The sequence below is a fragment of the Oncorhynchus keta genome, chromosome 21, assembly GCF_023373465.1.
Source record: "Oncorhynchus keta strain PuntledgeMale-10-30-2019 chromosome 21, Oket_V2, whole genome shotgun sequence".
Taxonomy (NCBI): domain Eukaryota; kingdom Metazoa; phylum Chordata; class Actinopteri; order Salmoniformes; family Salmonidae; genus Oncorhynchus; species Oncorhynchus keta.
The window spans coordinates 37,528,163-37,543,072 of NC_068441.1; the positions used below are offsets into that span (position 1 = coordinate 37,528,163).

Consider the following 14,910-nt stretch of genomic DNA (forward strand, 5'->3'; position numbering starts at 1 on the left):
CTTACTTATTTAATATTAATACCCTATGGGACATAAGGCTACAATGAGCTCCTTCCACTGCTCTTTGTCCTAGACCATGTGTTGTGCCTCACCCAAAAAAGGTTCATCTTGGCCAGCTCATTCGTCACAGTACTGCACCAGGTAGTTTTAGACCTACCAGGGTTTCTTTCCCAGGTGGAGTCTACCTTAGGGATATCTTTGGCATGCGATACTGCACCGCATCTTTCCTGTAGAGTTTGTGTTTGGTGATTTTATGTAGCCAGAAAATGCAGCAAATTATTCTAAGGCATCCATGATGGAATGTCTGAACCTTTACAACATTCCAGCATTCAGACCCATACAACAGGATAATATAATAATATAATATATGCCATTTAGCAGACGCTTTTATCCAAAGCGACTTACAGTCATGTGTGCATACATTCTACGTATGGGTGGTCCCGGGAATCGAACCCACTACCCTGGCGTTACAAGCGCCATGCTCTACCAACTGTGCTACAGAAGGACCAGGATGGACGTCACATTGCTGTTGAGAAGGTGGACCTTTGTCCAGGCTGTACTATTTGGACTTGCAGATGGTACAGAGTTGGGAGAAGGCACTCAATGCTTTTCCCAATCTTGCTTTGATTCTTTTTGAGCCCTGCTGTACTTGCTGATGAGGCTGCCCAGGTATGTGAAGTCATCCACAAACTCAAATGGATCTAAATTCAACCGAGACTGTCACTGTCAAAGCTGACTCTCTCCCCTCTTTTATCATCCTCCTAAACCTATCTGCTGCTTTCAACATCAGATCCTCCTCTCCTTAGGGCTGGGCGTCTCCTTAGAGCTGGGCGTCACAGAGATGCATGTCACCCAGGTGGTGACACGCATCTCTGCGTGCCTGGCAGATATCTCCGTTTGGATGTCTGCCCAGCACCTCAACCTCAACAAGACAGAGCTGCTCTTCCTCTCTGCTCAAAGACAACTCCATCAAGGTTGACAACTCCACTGTGTCGCCCTCCCAGAGTGCAAAGAACCTTGGCGTGACACTGGACAACACCCTGTTGTTCTCTGCAAACAAAAGCAGTAACTCGCTCCTGTAGGTTTATTTTACATTTACATTTAAGTCATTTAGCAGACGCTCTTATCCAGAGCGACTTACAAATTGGTGCATTCACCTTATGACATCCAGTGGAACAGCCACTTTACAATAGTGCATCTAAATCTTTTAAGGGGGGTGAGAAGGATTACTTTATCCTATCCTAGGTATTCCTTAAAGAGGTGGGGTTTCAGGTGTCTCCGGAAGGTGGTGATTGACTCCGCTGTCCTGGCGTCGTGAGGGAGTGTGTTCCACCATTGGGGAGCCAGAGCAGCGAACAGTTTTGACTGGGCTGAGCGGGAACTGTACTTCCTCAGTGGTAGGGAGGCGAGCAGGCCAGAGGTGGATGAACGCAGTGCCCTTGTTTGGGTGTAGGGCCTGATCAGAGCCTGGAGGTACTGAGGTGCCGTTCCCCTCACAGCTCCGTAGGCAAGCACCATGGTCTTGTAGCGGATGCGAGCTTCAACTGGAAGCCAGTGGAGAGAGCGGAGGAGCGGGGTGACGTGAGAGAACTTGGGAAGGTTGAACACCAGACGGGCTGCGGCGTTCTGGATGAGTTGTAGGGGTTTAATGGCACAGGCAGGGAGCCCAGCCAACAGCGAGTTGCAGTAATCCAGACGGGAGATGAAAAGTGCCTGGATTAGGATCTGCGCCGCTTCCTGTGTGAGGCAGGGTCGTACTCTGCGGATGTTGTAGAGCATGAACCTACAGGAACGGGCCACCGCCTTGATGTTAGTTGAGAACGACAGGGTGTTGTCCAGGATCACGCCAAGGTTCTTAGCGCTCTGGGAGGAGGACACAATGGAGTTGTCAACCGTGATGGCGAGATCATGGAACGGGCAGTCCTTCCCGGGAGGAAGAGCAGCTCCGTCTTGCCGAGGTTCAGCTTGAGGTGGTGATCCGTCATCCACACTGATATGTCTGCCAGACATGCAGAGATGCGATTCGCCACCTGGTCATCAGAAGGGGGAAAGGAGAAGATTAATTGTGTGTCGTCTGCATAGCAATGATAGGAGAGACCATGTGAGGTTATGACAGAGCCAAGTGACTTGGTGTATAGCGAGAATAGGAGAGGGCCTAGAACAGAGCCCTGGGGGACACCAGTGGTGAGAGCGCGTGGTGAGGAGACAGATTCTCGCCACCCCACCTGGTAGGAGCGACCTGTCAGGTAGGACGCAATCCAAGCGTGGGCCGCGCCGGAGATGCCCAACTCGGAGAGGGTGGAGAGGAGGATCTGATGGTTCACAGTATCGAAGGCAGCCGATAGGTCTAGAAGGATGAGAGCAGAGGAGAGAGAGTTAGCTTTAGCAGTGCGGAGCGCCTCCGTGATGCAGAGAAGAGCAGTCTCAGTTGAATTACTAGTCTTGAAACCTGACTGATTTGGATCAAGAAGGTCATTCTGAGAGAGATAGCGGTAGAGCTGGCCAAGGACGGCACGTTCAAGAGTTTTGGAGAGAAAAGAAAGAAGGGATACTGCTCTGCAGTTGCCGACATCGGAGGGATCGAGTGTAGGTTTTTTCAGAAGGGGTGCAACTCCCGCTCTCTTGAAGACGGAAGGGACGCAGCCAGCGGTCAGGGATGGCTTGGTTTTGCCCTGACATAAACTGTCAACTGTGGGACCTTATATAGACAGGTGTGTGCCTTTTCAAATCATGTCCAATCAATTCATTTTACCACAGGTGGACTCCAATCAAGTTGTAGAAACATTTCAAGGATGATCAATGGAAACAGGATGCACCTGGGCTCAATTTCGAGTCTCATAGCAAAGGGTCTGAATACTTATGTACCTAAGTTATTTTTGTTATTTTATTTGATAAATTAGCAAAAATAAAAACATATTTTCATTTGTCATTAGGGAGTGTTGTGTGTAGATTGATGAGAAAAACAATTAATTGAGTACATTTTAGAATAAGGCTGTAACATAACAAAATGTGGAAAAGGGGAAGTGATCTGAATACTTTCCGAATGGCCTGTACTTTGGGATTTTGGCAATGAGGCCCTTTATCTACTTCCCCAGAGTCAGATGAACTTGTGGATACCATTTTTATTTCTCTATGTCCAGTGTGAAGAAAGTTAGAGTTAGTTTCGCAAGCCATTGCTATTTAGCGTTAGCGCAATGAAGATACCCATGGACTTACAGTCATTGTACTAACGCTACTTAGCATTGGCTCACCCTAGGTTAGATGAAAGGACGCCCCTGCTCTCTGGTTGCTGGCCAATAGCATACTGTGCTCCTCTTTAAAAGGCTGTGTGTGTGTTGTGGGGTTTCATTTTTTCTGAGGTCATGATGGAGGGAGTCACAGTACGAGTCGGCCTTCTTGGACTGGTGCTGGCCTGCGTTACCACAGCAATGGCCAATAAGGTACAGTAGGGTCACGCACAGGACACGGGGTCACAAGGGGGAGGGCACTCTGTCAGGGATTATATTGTATTATGTTGTGTTGATTAGCATGCATGTGATTGACTGTGTGTTTTTGTGGGGTTACATCATTTCAGATGTGTCTTTTGACTATAGTTTTGGATGTGCAGAGAGCACAAGGTTGGAGAGCTCAAGATCCCCTCAAGTTTTAGGGGTTAGATTGAGCTATACTCTGATAGACTTAGACAAGTCTACGGTTGTCCTGGTTGCTGTTTCCCTAAACCGTCCTATCGGCCCAAAACAGATAGGAGACATGATGCACTCTAGGTATACAAACAGCAACATGTTATCATACCACGTCTGGGGTGAAAGACCGACTTTTTCTCTTTCGAGAGTGCATGAGTCTAGCATGCAGTCAAACAAACATGTAGGTGTAACCAGTCCGAGCCCAATCAGGTTTCAGATATACTAATCTTGAGTTCTACTGGTTATTTATTCGTAAATGGTGCGATTGCTTATGTGTGTGTGGGTGCTTGCGCGCGTGTGTGTGTGACTTGAGTCATGCCACAGCATGCCACAGTATTATGGAGGGTTATCATTGCTAATTTTAAAATGCAACTCTTAAACGCTAAATTGCATTAATCATTTTTGCATCCCAATCAATAAATGTAATTTGGAATGGGTATTGATAAATGCAATGCTTAAATGCTAAATTGGAATTTCAATTGAGTATTAAAGCATCTAATTTCAGAAATTGCACTGCTAACATTGTGTGAAAAAAAAGTCTACATCTGTATTCAAATGTTGTCTGACAGTAAACAGTGCTGATGGTGTTTCCTGATCCTTTATAGAACAGGGACTGGGACATCTACAGCTTTCACGTCAACTCCACAGTGACCAGTCGCTATGCGACCACTATTATCACCAGTCGTGTGGCCAATCGGATGGACCAGTCACAGGAAATAGAATTCCATGTCAAAATTCCCAAGATGGCCTTCATCAGTAAATTCAAAATGTGGGTCTACATGAATGTATCCCTATTGAGCCTGAGCAGATAACTCTACTGTCTTACATATAGCTTACACAAATGTTAGCATATAAACTCTCTATTCCTCAGGACCATTGAGGGGCAGACGTATGATGGGGTTGTGAAACAGAAGGAGGAGGCTCAGCAGCAATACACTCAGGCAGTGTCTCGTGGCCAAAGCGCTGGCATAGTCAGGTGTGTGTGTGGGTGTCTGCAGGTCCGGCCGTAGCCAATAAGGGACATAAGTGGCCACTTGTTTGTGGAACTCAGTCATGGTATCAACTTACTGTTGAGCGTTAGAGTAGTAGACGACACAAGGTTCAATTTCAAAGTTTGGTAGTGCATCAACAGTTTTCCTATTATGTAAGTCACTGACAGTCACTCAATTACCAATAGGGGTCAGTGGCATAGTGGAGGGTAAATGCAAGTAAACACAGTTTACCCACCTTTTGAGAAGAAATGCATTGCAAGTATAGGGAGTGCTACTTTTCGCTGTGACCGGCAATCCGAGTTTTCCCATCTATCTTTTTATCACTATATCTTGGTATACTACAAAGCAGGATCAATGCGTTAGCCAGCTAATTTGCCTAAATAAAATAAAATATTCTCTCCCCATCGTAAAAATGTGTAGAATTGCAGGAAATTCATTTTAAAACAGCAACATCTTCTCTTAGCCACACGACAAAATGTTTGCAGACAATTTGCTTTAAAACTGAAAAATGTTCTCTAAGATCAATGGCAAAAATGCATAGAATTTAACGAAATTAAATTTAAAACTACACATTTTTCTCTCTGCTACCGAGGGGGACCACTCTGTTCGTCTCTGTCTAGTGTCTACAGTATGTGCGTGTTGGTGTGTGCTAGACTGTCGCTATATGTCTCCTCAGTTCTGTGGGGAGGACCCTTGAGGAGTTTAAGACGTCTGTGACTGTGGCCGCGCTCAGTAAGGTGACCTTTGAACTGACGTATGAGGAGCTGCTGAAACGCCGACTGGGCAAGTACGAACTGCTGATCCACGCTCGACCCATGCAGCCTGTCGCTGACTTCAAGGTGAGAGCATTAGCATTATCAAGGCATGTACTCATGTGCATACAGTGCATTCGGGAAGTATTTAGACCATTTCTCTTGTTCCACATTTTGATACATTACAGCCATATTCTAAAATATATTAAATCATTTTTTCACTCATTGATCTACACACAATACCCCATAATGACAAAGTAAAACTTTTTTTTTTTTTTAAACATTTTTGCAGAAATACCTTATTTACATAAGTATTCAGACCCTTTGCTATGAGACTCAAAATTGAGCTCAGGTACATTCTATTTACATTGATCATCCTTGAGATGTTTTTACAACTTGATTGGAGTCCACCTGTGGTAAATTCAATTGATTGGACATGATTTGGAAAGGCACACACATGTCTATATAAGTTCCCACAGTTGACAGTACAAGTCAAAGCAAAACCAAGCCTTGAGGTCAAAGGAATTGTCCGTAGAGCTCAGAGACAGGACTGTGTCAAGGCACAGATCTGGGGAAGGGTACCAAAAAATGTCTTGAGCATTGAAGGTCCCCAAGAACACAATGGCCTCAATCATTCTTAAATGGAAGAGGTTTGGAACCATTAAGACTCTTCCTAGAGCTGGCCTCCCCGCCAAACTGAGCAATTGGGAAGAAGGGCCTTGGTCAGGGAGGTGACCAAGAACCCGATGGTCACGCTGATGGAATTCCTCTGTGGAGATGGGAGAACATTCCAGAAAGAGAAGTATCTCTGCAGCACTCCACCAATCAGGCCATTGTGGTAGAGTTGCCAGTCGGAAGCCACTCCACAGTAAAAGGCACATGACAGCCCACTTGGAGTTTGCCAAAAGGCACCCAAAGGACTCAGACCATGAGAAACAAGATTTTCTGGTCTGAAACCAAGATTACACTATTTGGCTGAATGCCAAGCATCACATCTGGAGGAAACCTGACACTATCCTTATGGTGAAGCATAGTGGTGGCAGCATCATGCTGTGGGGATGTTTTTCAGCATCAGGGACTGGGAGACTAGTCAGGATCAATGGAAAGATGAATGGTGCAAAGTACAATGATCCTTGATGAAAACCTGCTCCAGAGCGCTCAGGACCTCAGACTGGAGCGTAGGTTCACATTCCAACAGGACAATGACCCTAAGCACACAGCCAAGACAACGCAGGAGTGATTTCGGAACAAGTCTCTGAATGTCCTTGCCAGTGGCCCAGTCAGAGCCCGGACTAAAACCCGATCTAACATCTCTGGAGAGACCTGAAAATAACTGTTCAGCAATGCTCCCCATCCAACCTGACAGAGCTTGAAAGGATCTACAGAGAGGAATGGGAGAAACTCCCCAAATACAGGTGTGCCAAGCCCCATACCGAACAAGATTCGAGGCTGTAATACCCGCCAAAGGTGCTTCAACAAAGGACTGAGTAAAGGGTCTGAATACTTATGTAAATGTGATATTTCCATTTTTGGATATTTGTCATTATCTGGTAATGTGTTTCTATTGATATTTGTTTGATATATATCAGCAATTTTAAGGCTGCAATGTAACAAAATGTGGAAAAAGTCAAGGTGCCTGAATACTTTCCGAATGCACCGCACAGTAATACTCATCCTAGTGAAATCAGGTGGATAGTGCTCATAAGGGTTGATGTGATGTTTTCCTTCTCTTCCTTATGGCCAGATTGACGTGTACATCAATGAGCGACCAGGCATTAACTTCCTGGAGATTAAAGGAGGGCTGAGCACCAAAGAGCTGGCTAATGCCATCACCAAAACACACGCTTCTAGTGAGGTAGTCCACAACAGAGTAATGTAGAGCTAACCAAAAGAACATGTGAAATCAAATCAACTTTTATCGGTCACATACAGGTGTTTAGCAGATGTTATTGTGGGTGTAGCAAAATGCTTGTGTTTCTCGCTCCGACAGTGCAGTAATATTTAACAAGTAACATCTAACAATTTTACAACATATACCCAATACACACAAATCTAAGTAAAGGAATGGAATTAAGAATATATAAATATATGGACGGGCAATGTCAGAGAGGAATAGACATAGATACAGTGAAATAGCATAGAATACAGTATATACAGTACATATGAGATGAGTAATGCAAGATATGTGAACATTATTGTAGTGCATTATAAAAGAGACTAGTGTTACATTTTTTAAAGTGGCCAGTGATTTCAAGTCTGTGTAAATAGGCAGCAGCCTCTCTGTGCTAGTGATGGAAATTTAACAGCTTTGAGATAGAAGTTGTTTTTCAGTCCCTCGGTCCCAGCATTGATGCACCTATACTGACCTCGCCTTCTGGATGATAGTGGGGTGAACAGGTAGTGGCTCGAGTGGTTGATGTCTTTGATGATCTTTTTGTCCTTCCTGTGACATCGGGTGGTGTAGGTGTCCTGGAGGGCAGGTAGTTTGCCCCCGGTGAGGTGTTGTGCAGAACACACCACCCTCTGGAGAGCCTTGCGGTTGTAGGCAGTGCATTTGCCGTACCAGGCGATGATACAACCCGACAGGATGCTCTCAATTGTGCATCTGTAGAAGATTGTGAGTGTTTTAAGTGACAAGCCACATTTCTTCAGCCTCCTCAGGTTGAAGAGGCGCTATTGCGCCTTCTTCACCACACTGTCTGTGTGGGTGGACCATTTCAGTTTGTCAGTGATGTGTAAGCCGAGGAACTTGAAACTTTCCACCTTCTCCACTGCGGTCCTGTCAATGTGGATAGGGGGTGCTACCTCTGCTGTTTCCTGAAGTCCACGATCATCTCCTTTGTTTTGTTGACGTTGAGTGAGAGGTTATTTTCCTGGCACCACACACCCAGAGCCCTCACCTCCTACCTGTAGGCCGTCTCGTTGTTGTTGGTAATCAAGCCTACTTCTGTTGTGTCGTCTGCAAACTTGATGATTGAGTTGGAGGCGTGCTTGGCCACGCATTCATGGGTGAGGGACTGAGCACACACCCTTGTGGGGCCCCAGTGTTGAGGATCAGCGAAGTGGAGGTGTTGTTTCCTACACGTCAGGAAGTCTAGGACCCAATTGCACAGGGCGGGATTCAGACCCAGGGCCTCAAGCTTAATGATGAGCTTGGAGGGTACTATGGTGTTGAATACTGAGCTATAGTCGGTGAAAAGCATTCTTACATAGGTATTCCTCTTATCTATATGGGATAGGGCAGTGTGCAGTGTGTTGCCGATCGTGTATCGTCTGTGGATCTATTGTGGCGGTAAGCAAATTGAAGTGGGTCTAGGGTGGCAGGTAAGGTAGAGGTGATGTGATCCTTCACTAGTCTCTCAAAGCACTTCATGATGACAGAAGTGAGTGCTACGGGGAAATAGTTCAGTTACCTTTGCATTCTTGGGTAAAGGAAAAATGGTGGCCACCTTGAAGCATGTGGGGACATCAGACTGGGACAGGGAGAGATTGAATACAGTATGTCTGTAAACACACCAGCTAGCTGGTCTGCGCGTGCTCTGGTCTGAGCATGTCCAGTCAATACATAACATATATCACATGAAGATGAACCAAGGGGATTGACACCTTCAAATGTATTCAATTCAAAACATTGTACAATTTGGTGGCATAATTTCAAACCCTATTCTTCGCACCCATGTCATTGTCACATATCTGTGCATGTTAATTCTGAAAATGAATGATCTCATGCTGAGGCAAGCTAAATTAGGCTGTATTTTTAAAAGCAGAAGCCTAAACTACCACCATCTCCGCAGGCCTGGGTACATTTCTACCCAAGCAAGGAGCAGCAGAGTCAGTGTGACAGCTGTGGAGAACAGGGCCTGAACGGAGACCTGGTCATTGTCTATGACGTCCACAGGAACACAGCCATGGGAGAGCTCAAGGTACACTTATCTCACTCTAATCGTGTCATTAATTTCTTTATTTCTACCCTTTAATCACTATCACTGATTCTCTATTCAGGAGTCAAAAGGGTATTTTGTCCATCACTTTGCTCCCAGTGACCTACCACGCATACCAAAGAATGTAGTGTTCATCATCGATCGGAGTGGCTCCATGCATGGCAGGAAAATGAAGCAGGTTTGTTTGTGTGTTTGAATGTGTTGCCTGCTGTAATGACGCTAAAGGCTTAACGATTGAGCATTGTACACATTTTTCTATTTAATGCATGTAACAATTAATTTTGATTGGTTGATTGGTTAATTTTGATTGGTTGATTGGTTCATCTTGATTGGATGCACTGTCAGACCCGTCAGGCCTTGTTGAAGATCCTGGTAGACCTGGTGGAGGACGACCACTTTGGCCTGATCACCTTCGACTACACTGTGTCTACCTGGAAGAAGGAGCTGCTGCCGGCCAACCAGGAAAACCTGGAGGCTGCCAAGAGCTTTGCACGACACATTCGAGACAGAGGAGGTACAATTTATTATTTTCTTACTTAATCCTCTTCCCTATTTTCAAAAGTTTCCAAAGCCAAAAGTTCAATTACAGTGTATCATAATTTTGTAAGACTTAGTCTGCGTTTACACAGGCAGCCCAATTCATATTTCCTAATGTGTAAACAGCGATAACCACATGGTATCCCATCATTTAACTTCTGATTTATACCATCTCCATATGTAGATTTGGTTTAGATCAGATTTGGTTCAACTGAAGTGTTTTCTGTTTTGCACATGACCTGCCGTTACCACGACAACCACCCAAAGATTTTTAAAGGCAGTGTGACAAGTAATGGACAGTCAGAAAAAAACATTGGATATAGAAAGAAACTCAGATTTGGGTTCTTGAGGTGGCTGTGTAAACAAATCAAAAGTGCACAAAAATCTGTAGATTCTATTCGATTAGATTGAAATTGTGCCTTAAACATCATAGCATAGTTGAAAGATGTGTTGCGTAGAAACATGAAGTGGGTTGCCAGAAGAGAATGATGGGATGGGCTGAGGGAAGCTGAGGGTTGGTATGTGGAATTGGAGACAAGTGGGAGTGGAGTTGCTGTGTGTGAAAGAGAATGATGGGATGGGCTGAGGGAAGCTGGGTTGGTATGTGGAATTGGAGACAAGTGGGAGTGGAGTTGCTGTGTGTGAAAGAGAATGATGGGATGGGCTGGGCTGAGGGAAGCTGGGTTGGTATGTGGAATTGGAGACAAGTGGAAGTGGAGTTGCTGTGTGTGAAAGAGAATGATGGGATGGGCTGAGGGAAGCTGGGTTGGTATGTGGAATTGGAGACAAGTGGGAGTGGAGTTGCTGTGTGTGAAAGAGAATGATGGGATGGGCTGAGGGAAGCTGGGTTGGTATGTGGAATTGGAGACAAGTGGAAGTGGGGTTGCTGTGTGTGAAAGAGAATGATGGGATGGGCTGAGGGAAGCTGGGTTGGTATGTGGAATTGGAGACAAGTGGGAGTGGAGTTGCTGTGTGTGAAAGAGAATGATGGGATGGGCTGAGGGAAGCTGGGTTGGTATGTGGAATTGGAGACAAGTGGAAGTGGAGTTGCTGTGTGTGAGAGAGAATGATGGTCAAAAGATAAAGGGGAAAAAAAGTAAAAATAAAACATAATTAAAGCATATTTGAATGACACTAAGTGGCAGTGTTTTTACAACTAATGCCAGATTCCCTGAGGCTGAGCAGGTGTTTGTACACATGCATATACACACACTCTCATTCAAATAAACACACACATACAGTACATGCAATAGTGCCAGACATGCACACAAACATATAAAGTAGGCATTGCTGTTATGATTTCAGTTGTCCTTTGTTTTAAATGTATTTATTGAATTGTTTGTTTTCTTCTGTCTTTTCCTTTTTCTTGGTTGTTGGTGCATTGGGGGTTGAGAATGGAATTAATTGTTGTTTTCTTCTTCTGAGGGGGCTTGAATGGTTGAGGGACAGCTGTTGGGGATCTTGGAGGGTTCATGTTTCACAATATTGTGATCATTTTTTATTTTAACAGGTAAGTTTACTGAGAACACATTCTCAGCAACAACCTGGGGAATAGTTACAGGGGATGAATGAGCCAATTGTAAACTGTGGATTATTAGGTGACCCTGATGGTTTGAGGGCCAGAATGGGAATTTAGCCAGGACACCAGGGTTAACACCCCTACTCTTACAATAAGTGCTATGGGATCTTTAATGACCTCAGAGAACCAGGACAACATCCCACCCTACACAGGGTAGTGTCCCCAATCACTGGCATGGGGCATTGGGATATTTTTTTAGACCAGAGGAAAGAGTGCCTCCTACTGGCCCTCCAACACCACTTCCAGCAGCATCTGGTTTCCCATCCAGGAACTGACCAGTACCAACCCTGCTTAGCTTCAGAAGCAAGCCAGCAGTGGTATGCAGGGTGGTATGCTGCTGGCAATCATGCAAAAGGAAACTATGACATATATTTCATATCACTATCATGCACACGCACCCTCACACATAAGGATGGCTCTGTTGCAGAAAGACTGATACATGTTTGATAGTGTCTTGATGCTGTATTGTTTGTCCTTCATGTTCTAATACTTTAATGTCACCCCTTCCTTGCGTTTTTTTTGTAATAAATAATAAAAAAATAAATACAAATAAACAAATAAAATAAGTGCACAAAAGGGTAAAATAATGGGAGCTATGAACAATAGCCTAGTTAGTGACAATAGGAGCTAATACATAGATGTGTGGTCCTCTCTCTTCTCTTCTTAGCCACCGACATCAATGCTGCTGTGTTGGAGGGCACAGCCATGCTAAACCGAAACCCACGAGAGGGCTCAGCCTCCCTCCTTATACTACTCACTGATGGAGACCCAACCACAGGTACACACACACACACCACACCACACCACACCACAAACACAATAAAAGCCAATTTCACTTTCCTCAGGTGAGACCAACCTGGAAAAGATCCACAAGAATGTAAAGGAAGCCATTGGTAAGAAATTCCCACTCTACTGTCTCGGTTTTGGAATGGATGTCAACTTTGAGTTCTTGGAAAAGATGGCACTGGAGAACAGCGGTGTGGGACGCAGAATATATGAGGATTCTGATGCTGATCTGCAGCTGCAGGTAAGGGAACACCCACTGTGAAGCAGTGCATTCACACAACAGTCTCTGCACTACAATGGATTTGAATGATTTAAATCATAAAACACCAATGATCAAAATTGGTCCCAAGTAAGCTTAATTAGCTGGAATATAAAAGGCCTGAACTAACCTTTAAAGCGCAATAAGATCATATCTCATCTAAGGAGGCTTTACTGTTGAGTCCTGATTTCCTAAATGTAGATTATGCGAGAGGAAACCAGGAGGAGCAAGGGACGTGACTAATGGCCTCTGTACATTTTAGTCATTTAGCAGACACTTATCCAGAGTGACTTACAGAACCAATTAGGGTTAAGTGCCTTGCTCAAGGGCACATCGACACATTTTTCATATAGTCGGTTCTGAACCATCAACTTTTCGGTTATTGGCCCAACACTCTTAACCTCTAGGTTACCTGTAATGTATGATTAACAGGGCTTTTATGAAGAGGTGGCCACACCCCTATTGACGGACGTGCAGATGGTGTATGTGGGTGGAGCTAACCTGACCCAGACCAACTTCAGCCAGTACTACAATGGCTCTGAGATCGTGGTGTCTGGCCAGATCACCGACAACAACATAGAGACATTCACTGCAGAGGTCATAGCCATATCGGTGAGGTCACCTCTACTCTGCTACTTTCACAAGTTCATAGGTCAAATCACTCCATACTGTTCTGTATTTTCTTTTGATTTTGAAGGCAATAAAAAAAATATATATAAAAATTATCACTCCATATGATTACTTTGGAGAGAGTTCAGCAAAATATCAAAATATACAATCAAGTCAATGTTTAGTATTGTAATGTGAGGATGCCTTGATTATTTCAGAAAAGCAATAGGGTGATGTACTCTGAGACAGTATCAACGGACGAGCCCATTGAAGCCAGGCCTGATAGCCACATCCAGAGGCTGTGGGCCTACCTCACTGTGAAGCAGCTACTGGACAAAGAGTGAGTCTGCTTTGCATGGCATTTTGTCTGTTATTGGGTGTATTTGCACCTGTGTCTATGCAGGTCTCCATCCTAGTTGTTCTTATATTATTTTAAAAGATACTGCTCTAATTAGTATTTATTCATCTTCCTCTGAAAAATGCAGTCCAAATGATGTCACTACCAAAACACACACATTAAAAGACTGTAGAATGAATGTGCCTTAACATTCACCCCTACAATTAAAATCAGGAAATGGGATTGCAACCCTCTCCATCATGGCCACATAGTGAGTAGTCTGTCTGCCAACATTTTAAGAACATTTGTGAACAAGTTAGTAAATCTTCATGTATTTCTAAGAAGTGCCAATACCGAACATATAATATTTTAAATGTATAAAGTTTGGTTTTGGGATTCAAATATGTTTTTGGGGGATGTACATCTGTCCAAAAGATATGCCAGCCATGGGGATTCATTAAAGTCTAAAGTAAGTCTATTGACACTGGTTTTCTTTTCATTGATTGAAAAAAACATCTGAAGTGATGATCTACATTAAAAACATAGATATCTACATATCGACTGTACTACTCGCGCTGCTAAGACTCTCGACCATTGCTATTCAAACTTCCAGGGAAAGCTTACAAGGCCCACACCCACCAAAATTTCGGCAAATCTGACCACGACTCCATCTTGCTCCTCCTGTCCTATAGACAGAAACTCAAACAGGAAGTACCCATGCTTCGAACTATTCAATGCCGGTCTGACCAATCGGAACCCATGCTTCAGGATTGTATTGATCACGTGGACTGGGATATATTCCGGGTAGCTTGCGAAATAATCTACACGCATACACGGATACGGTGACTGAGTTTATAAGGAAGTGTATAGGAGACTTAGTACCTACTGTGACTATTAAAACCTACCCTAACCTGAAACTGTGGATAGATGGTAGCATTCCCGCAAAACTGAAAGTGCGAACCACCACATTTAACTATGGCAAAGTGACAGGTAATGTGGCAGAATATAAACAGTGTAGTTATTCACTCTGCAAGAAAATCGATCAGGCTAAATGTCAGTATAGCGATAAAGTGGAGTCGCAATTCAACGGCTCAGACACGAGACGTACAATATTTAGCAGGGACTACAGACAATCACGGACTACAAAAGGAAAACCAGCCACGTGGCCTAGACCAACGTCTTGCTTCTGGACAGGCTAAGCACATTCTTCACATGCTTTGAGGATAACACCGTGCCACCAAAGCAGCCCGCTACCAAGGACTGTGGGCTCTCCTTTTCCGTGGCCGACATGAGTAAAACATTTAAAACGTGTTACCCCTCACAAGTCTGCCGGCCCAGACAGTATCCCTAGGCGCGGACTCAGAGCATGCGCAGACCAGCTGGCTGGTGTGTTTATGGGCATATTCAATCTCTACCTATCCCAGTCTGCTATCCC

The 14,910-nt window shown here is 44.4% G+C and overlaps 2 protein-coding genes across 3 annotated transcripts in view; one reads left to right on the plus strand and one right to left on the minus strand.

Annotated features, from left to right (window-relative positions):
- Window positions 1-14,910, minus strand: part of LOC127910360 (uncharacterized) — a 295,811-nt gene that overhangs the window by 240,294 nt on the left and 40,607 nt on the right. The window lies entirely within an intron of this gene.
- LOC118399806 (inter-alpha-trypsin inhibitor heavy chain H3-like) overlaps window positions 3,360-14,910 on the plus strand; it is a 43,533-nt gene continuing 31,982 nt past the window's right edge. The window contains exons 1-12 of one of the 2 annotated variants that reach the window (XM_052473813.1): window positions 3,360-3,440; window positions 4,289-4,452; window positions 4,555-4,659; window positions 5,352-5,514; window positions 7,172-7,282; window positions 9,222-9,350; window positions 9,430-9,546; window positions 9,714-9,882; window positions 12,152-12,262; window positions 12,330-12,511; window positions 12,962-13,141; window positions 13,357-13,478. In XM_052473813.1, the coding sequence (XP_052329773.1) occupies window positions 3,363-3,440; window positions 4,289-4,452; window positions 4,555-4,659; window positions 5,352-5,514; window positions 7,172-7,282; window positions 9,222-9,350; window positions 9,430-9,546; window positions 9,714-9,882; window positions 12,152-12,262; window positions 12,330-12,511; window positions 12,962-13,141; window positions 13,357-13,478 (1,631 nt within the window). In that variant the 5' untranslated portion in view covers window positions 3,360-3,362. The remainder of the gene's footprint in view (window positions 3,441-4,288; window positions 4,453-4,554; window positions 4,660-5,351; window positions 5,515-7,171; window positions 7,283-9,221; window positions 9,351-9,429; window positions 9,547-9,713; window positions 9,883-12,151; window positions 12,263-12,329; window positions 12,512-12,961; window positions 13,142-13,356; window positions 13,479-14,910) is intronic. The other variant, XM_052473814.1, reaches the window with a different exon arrangement.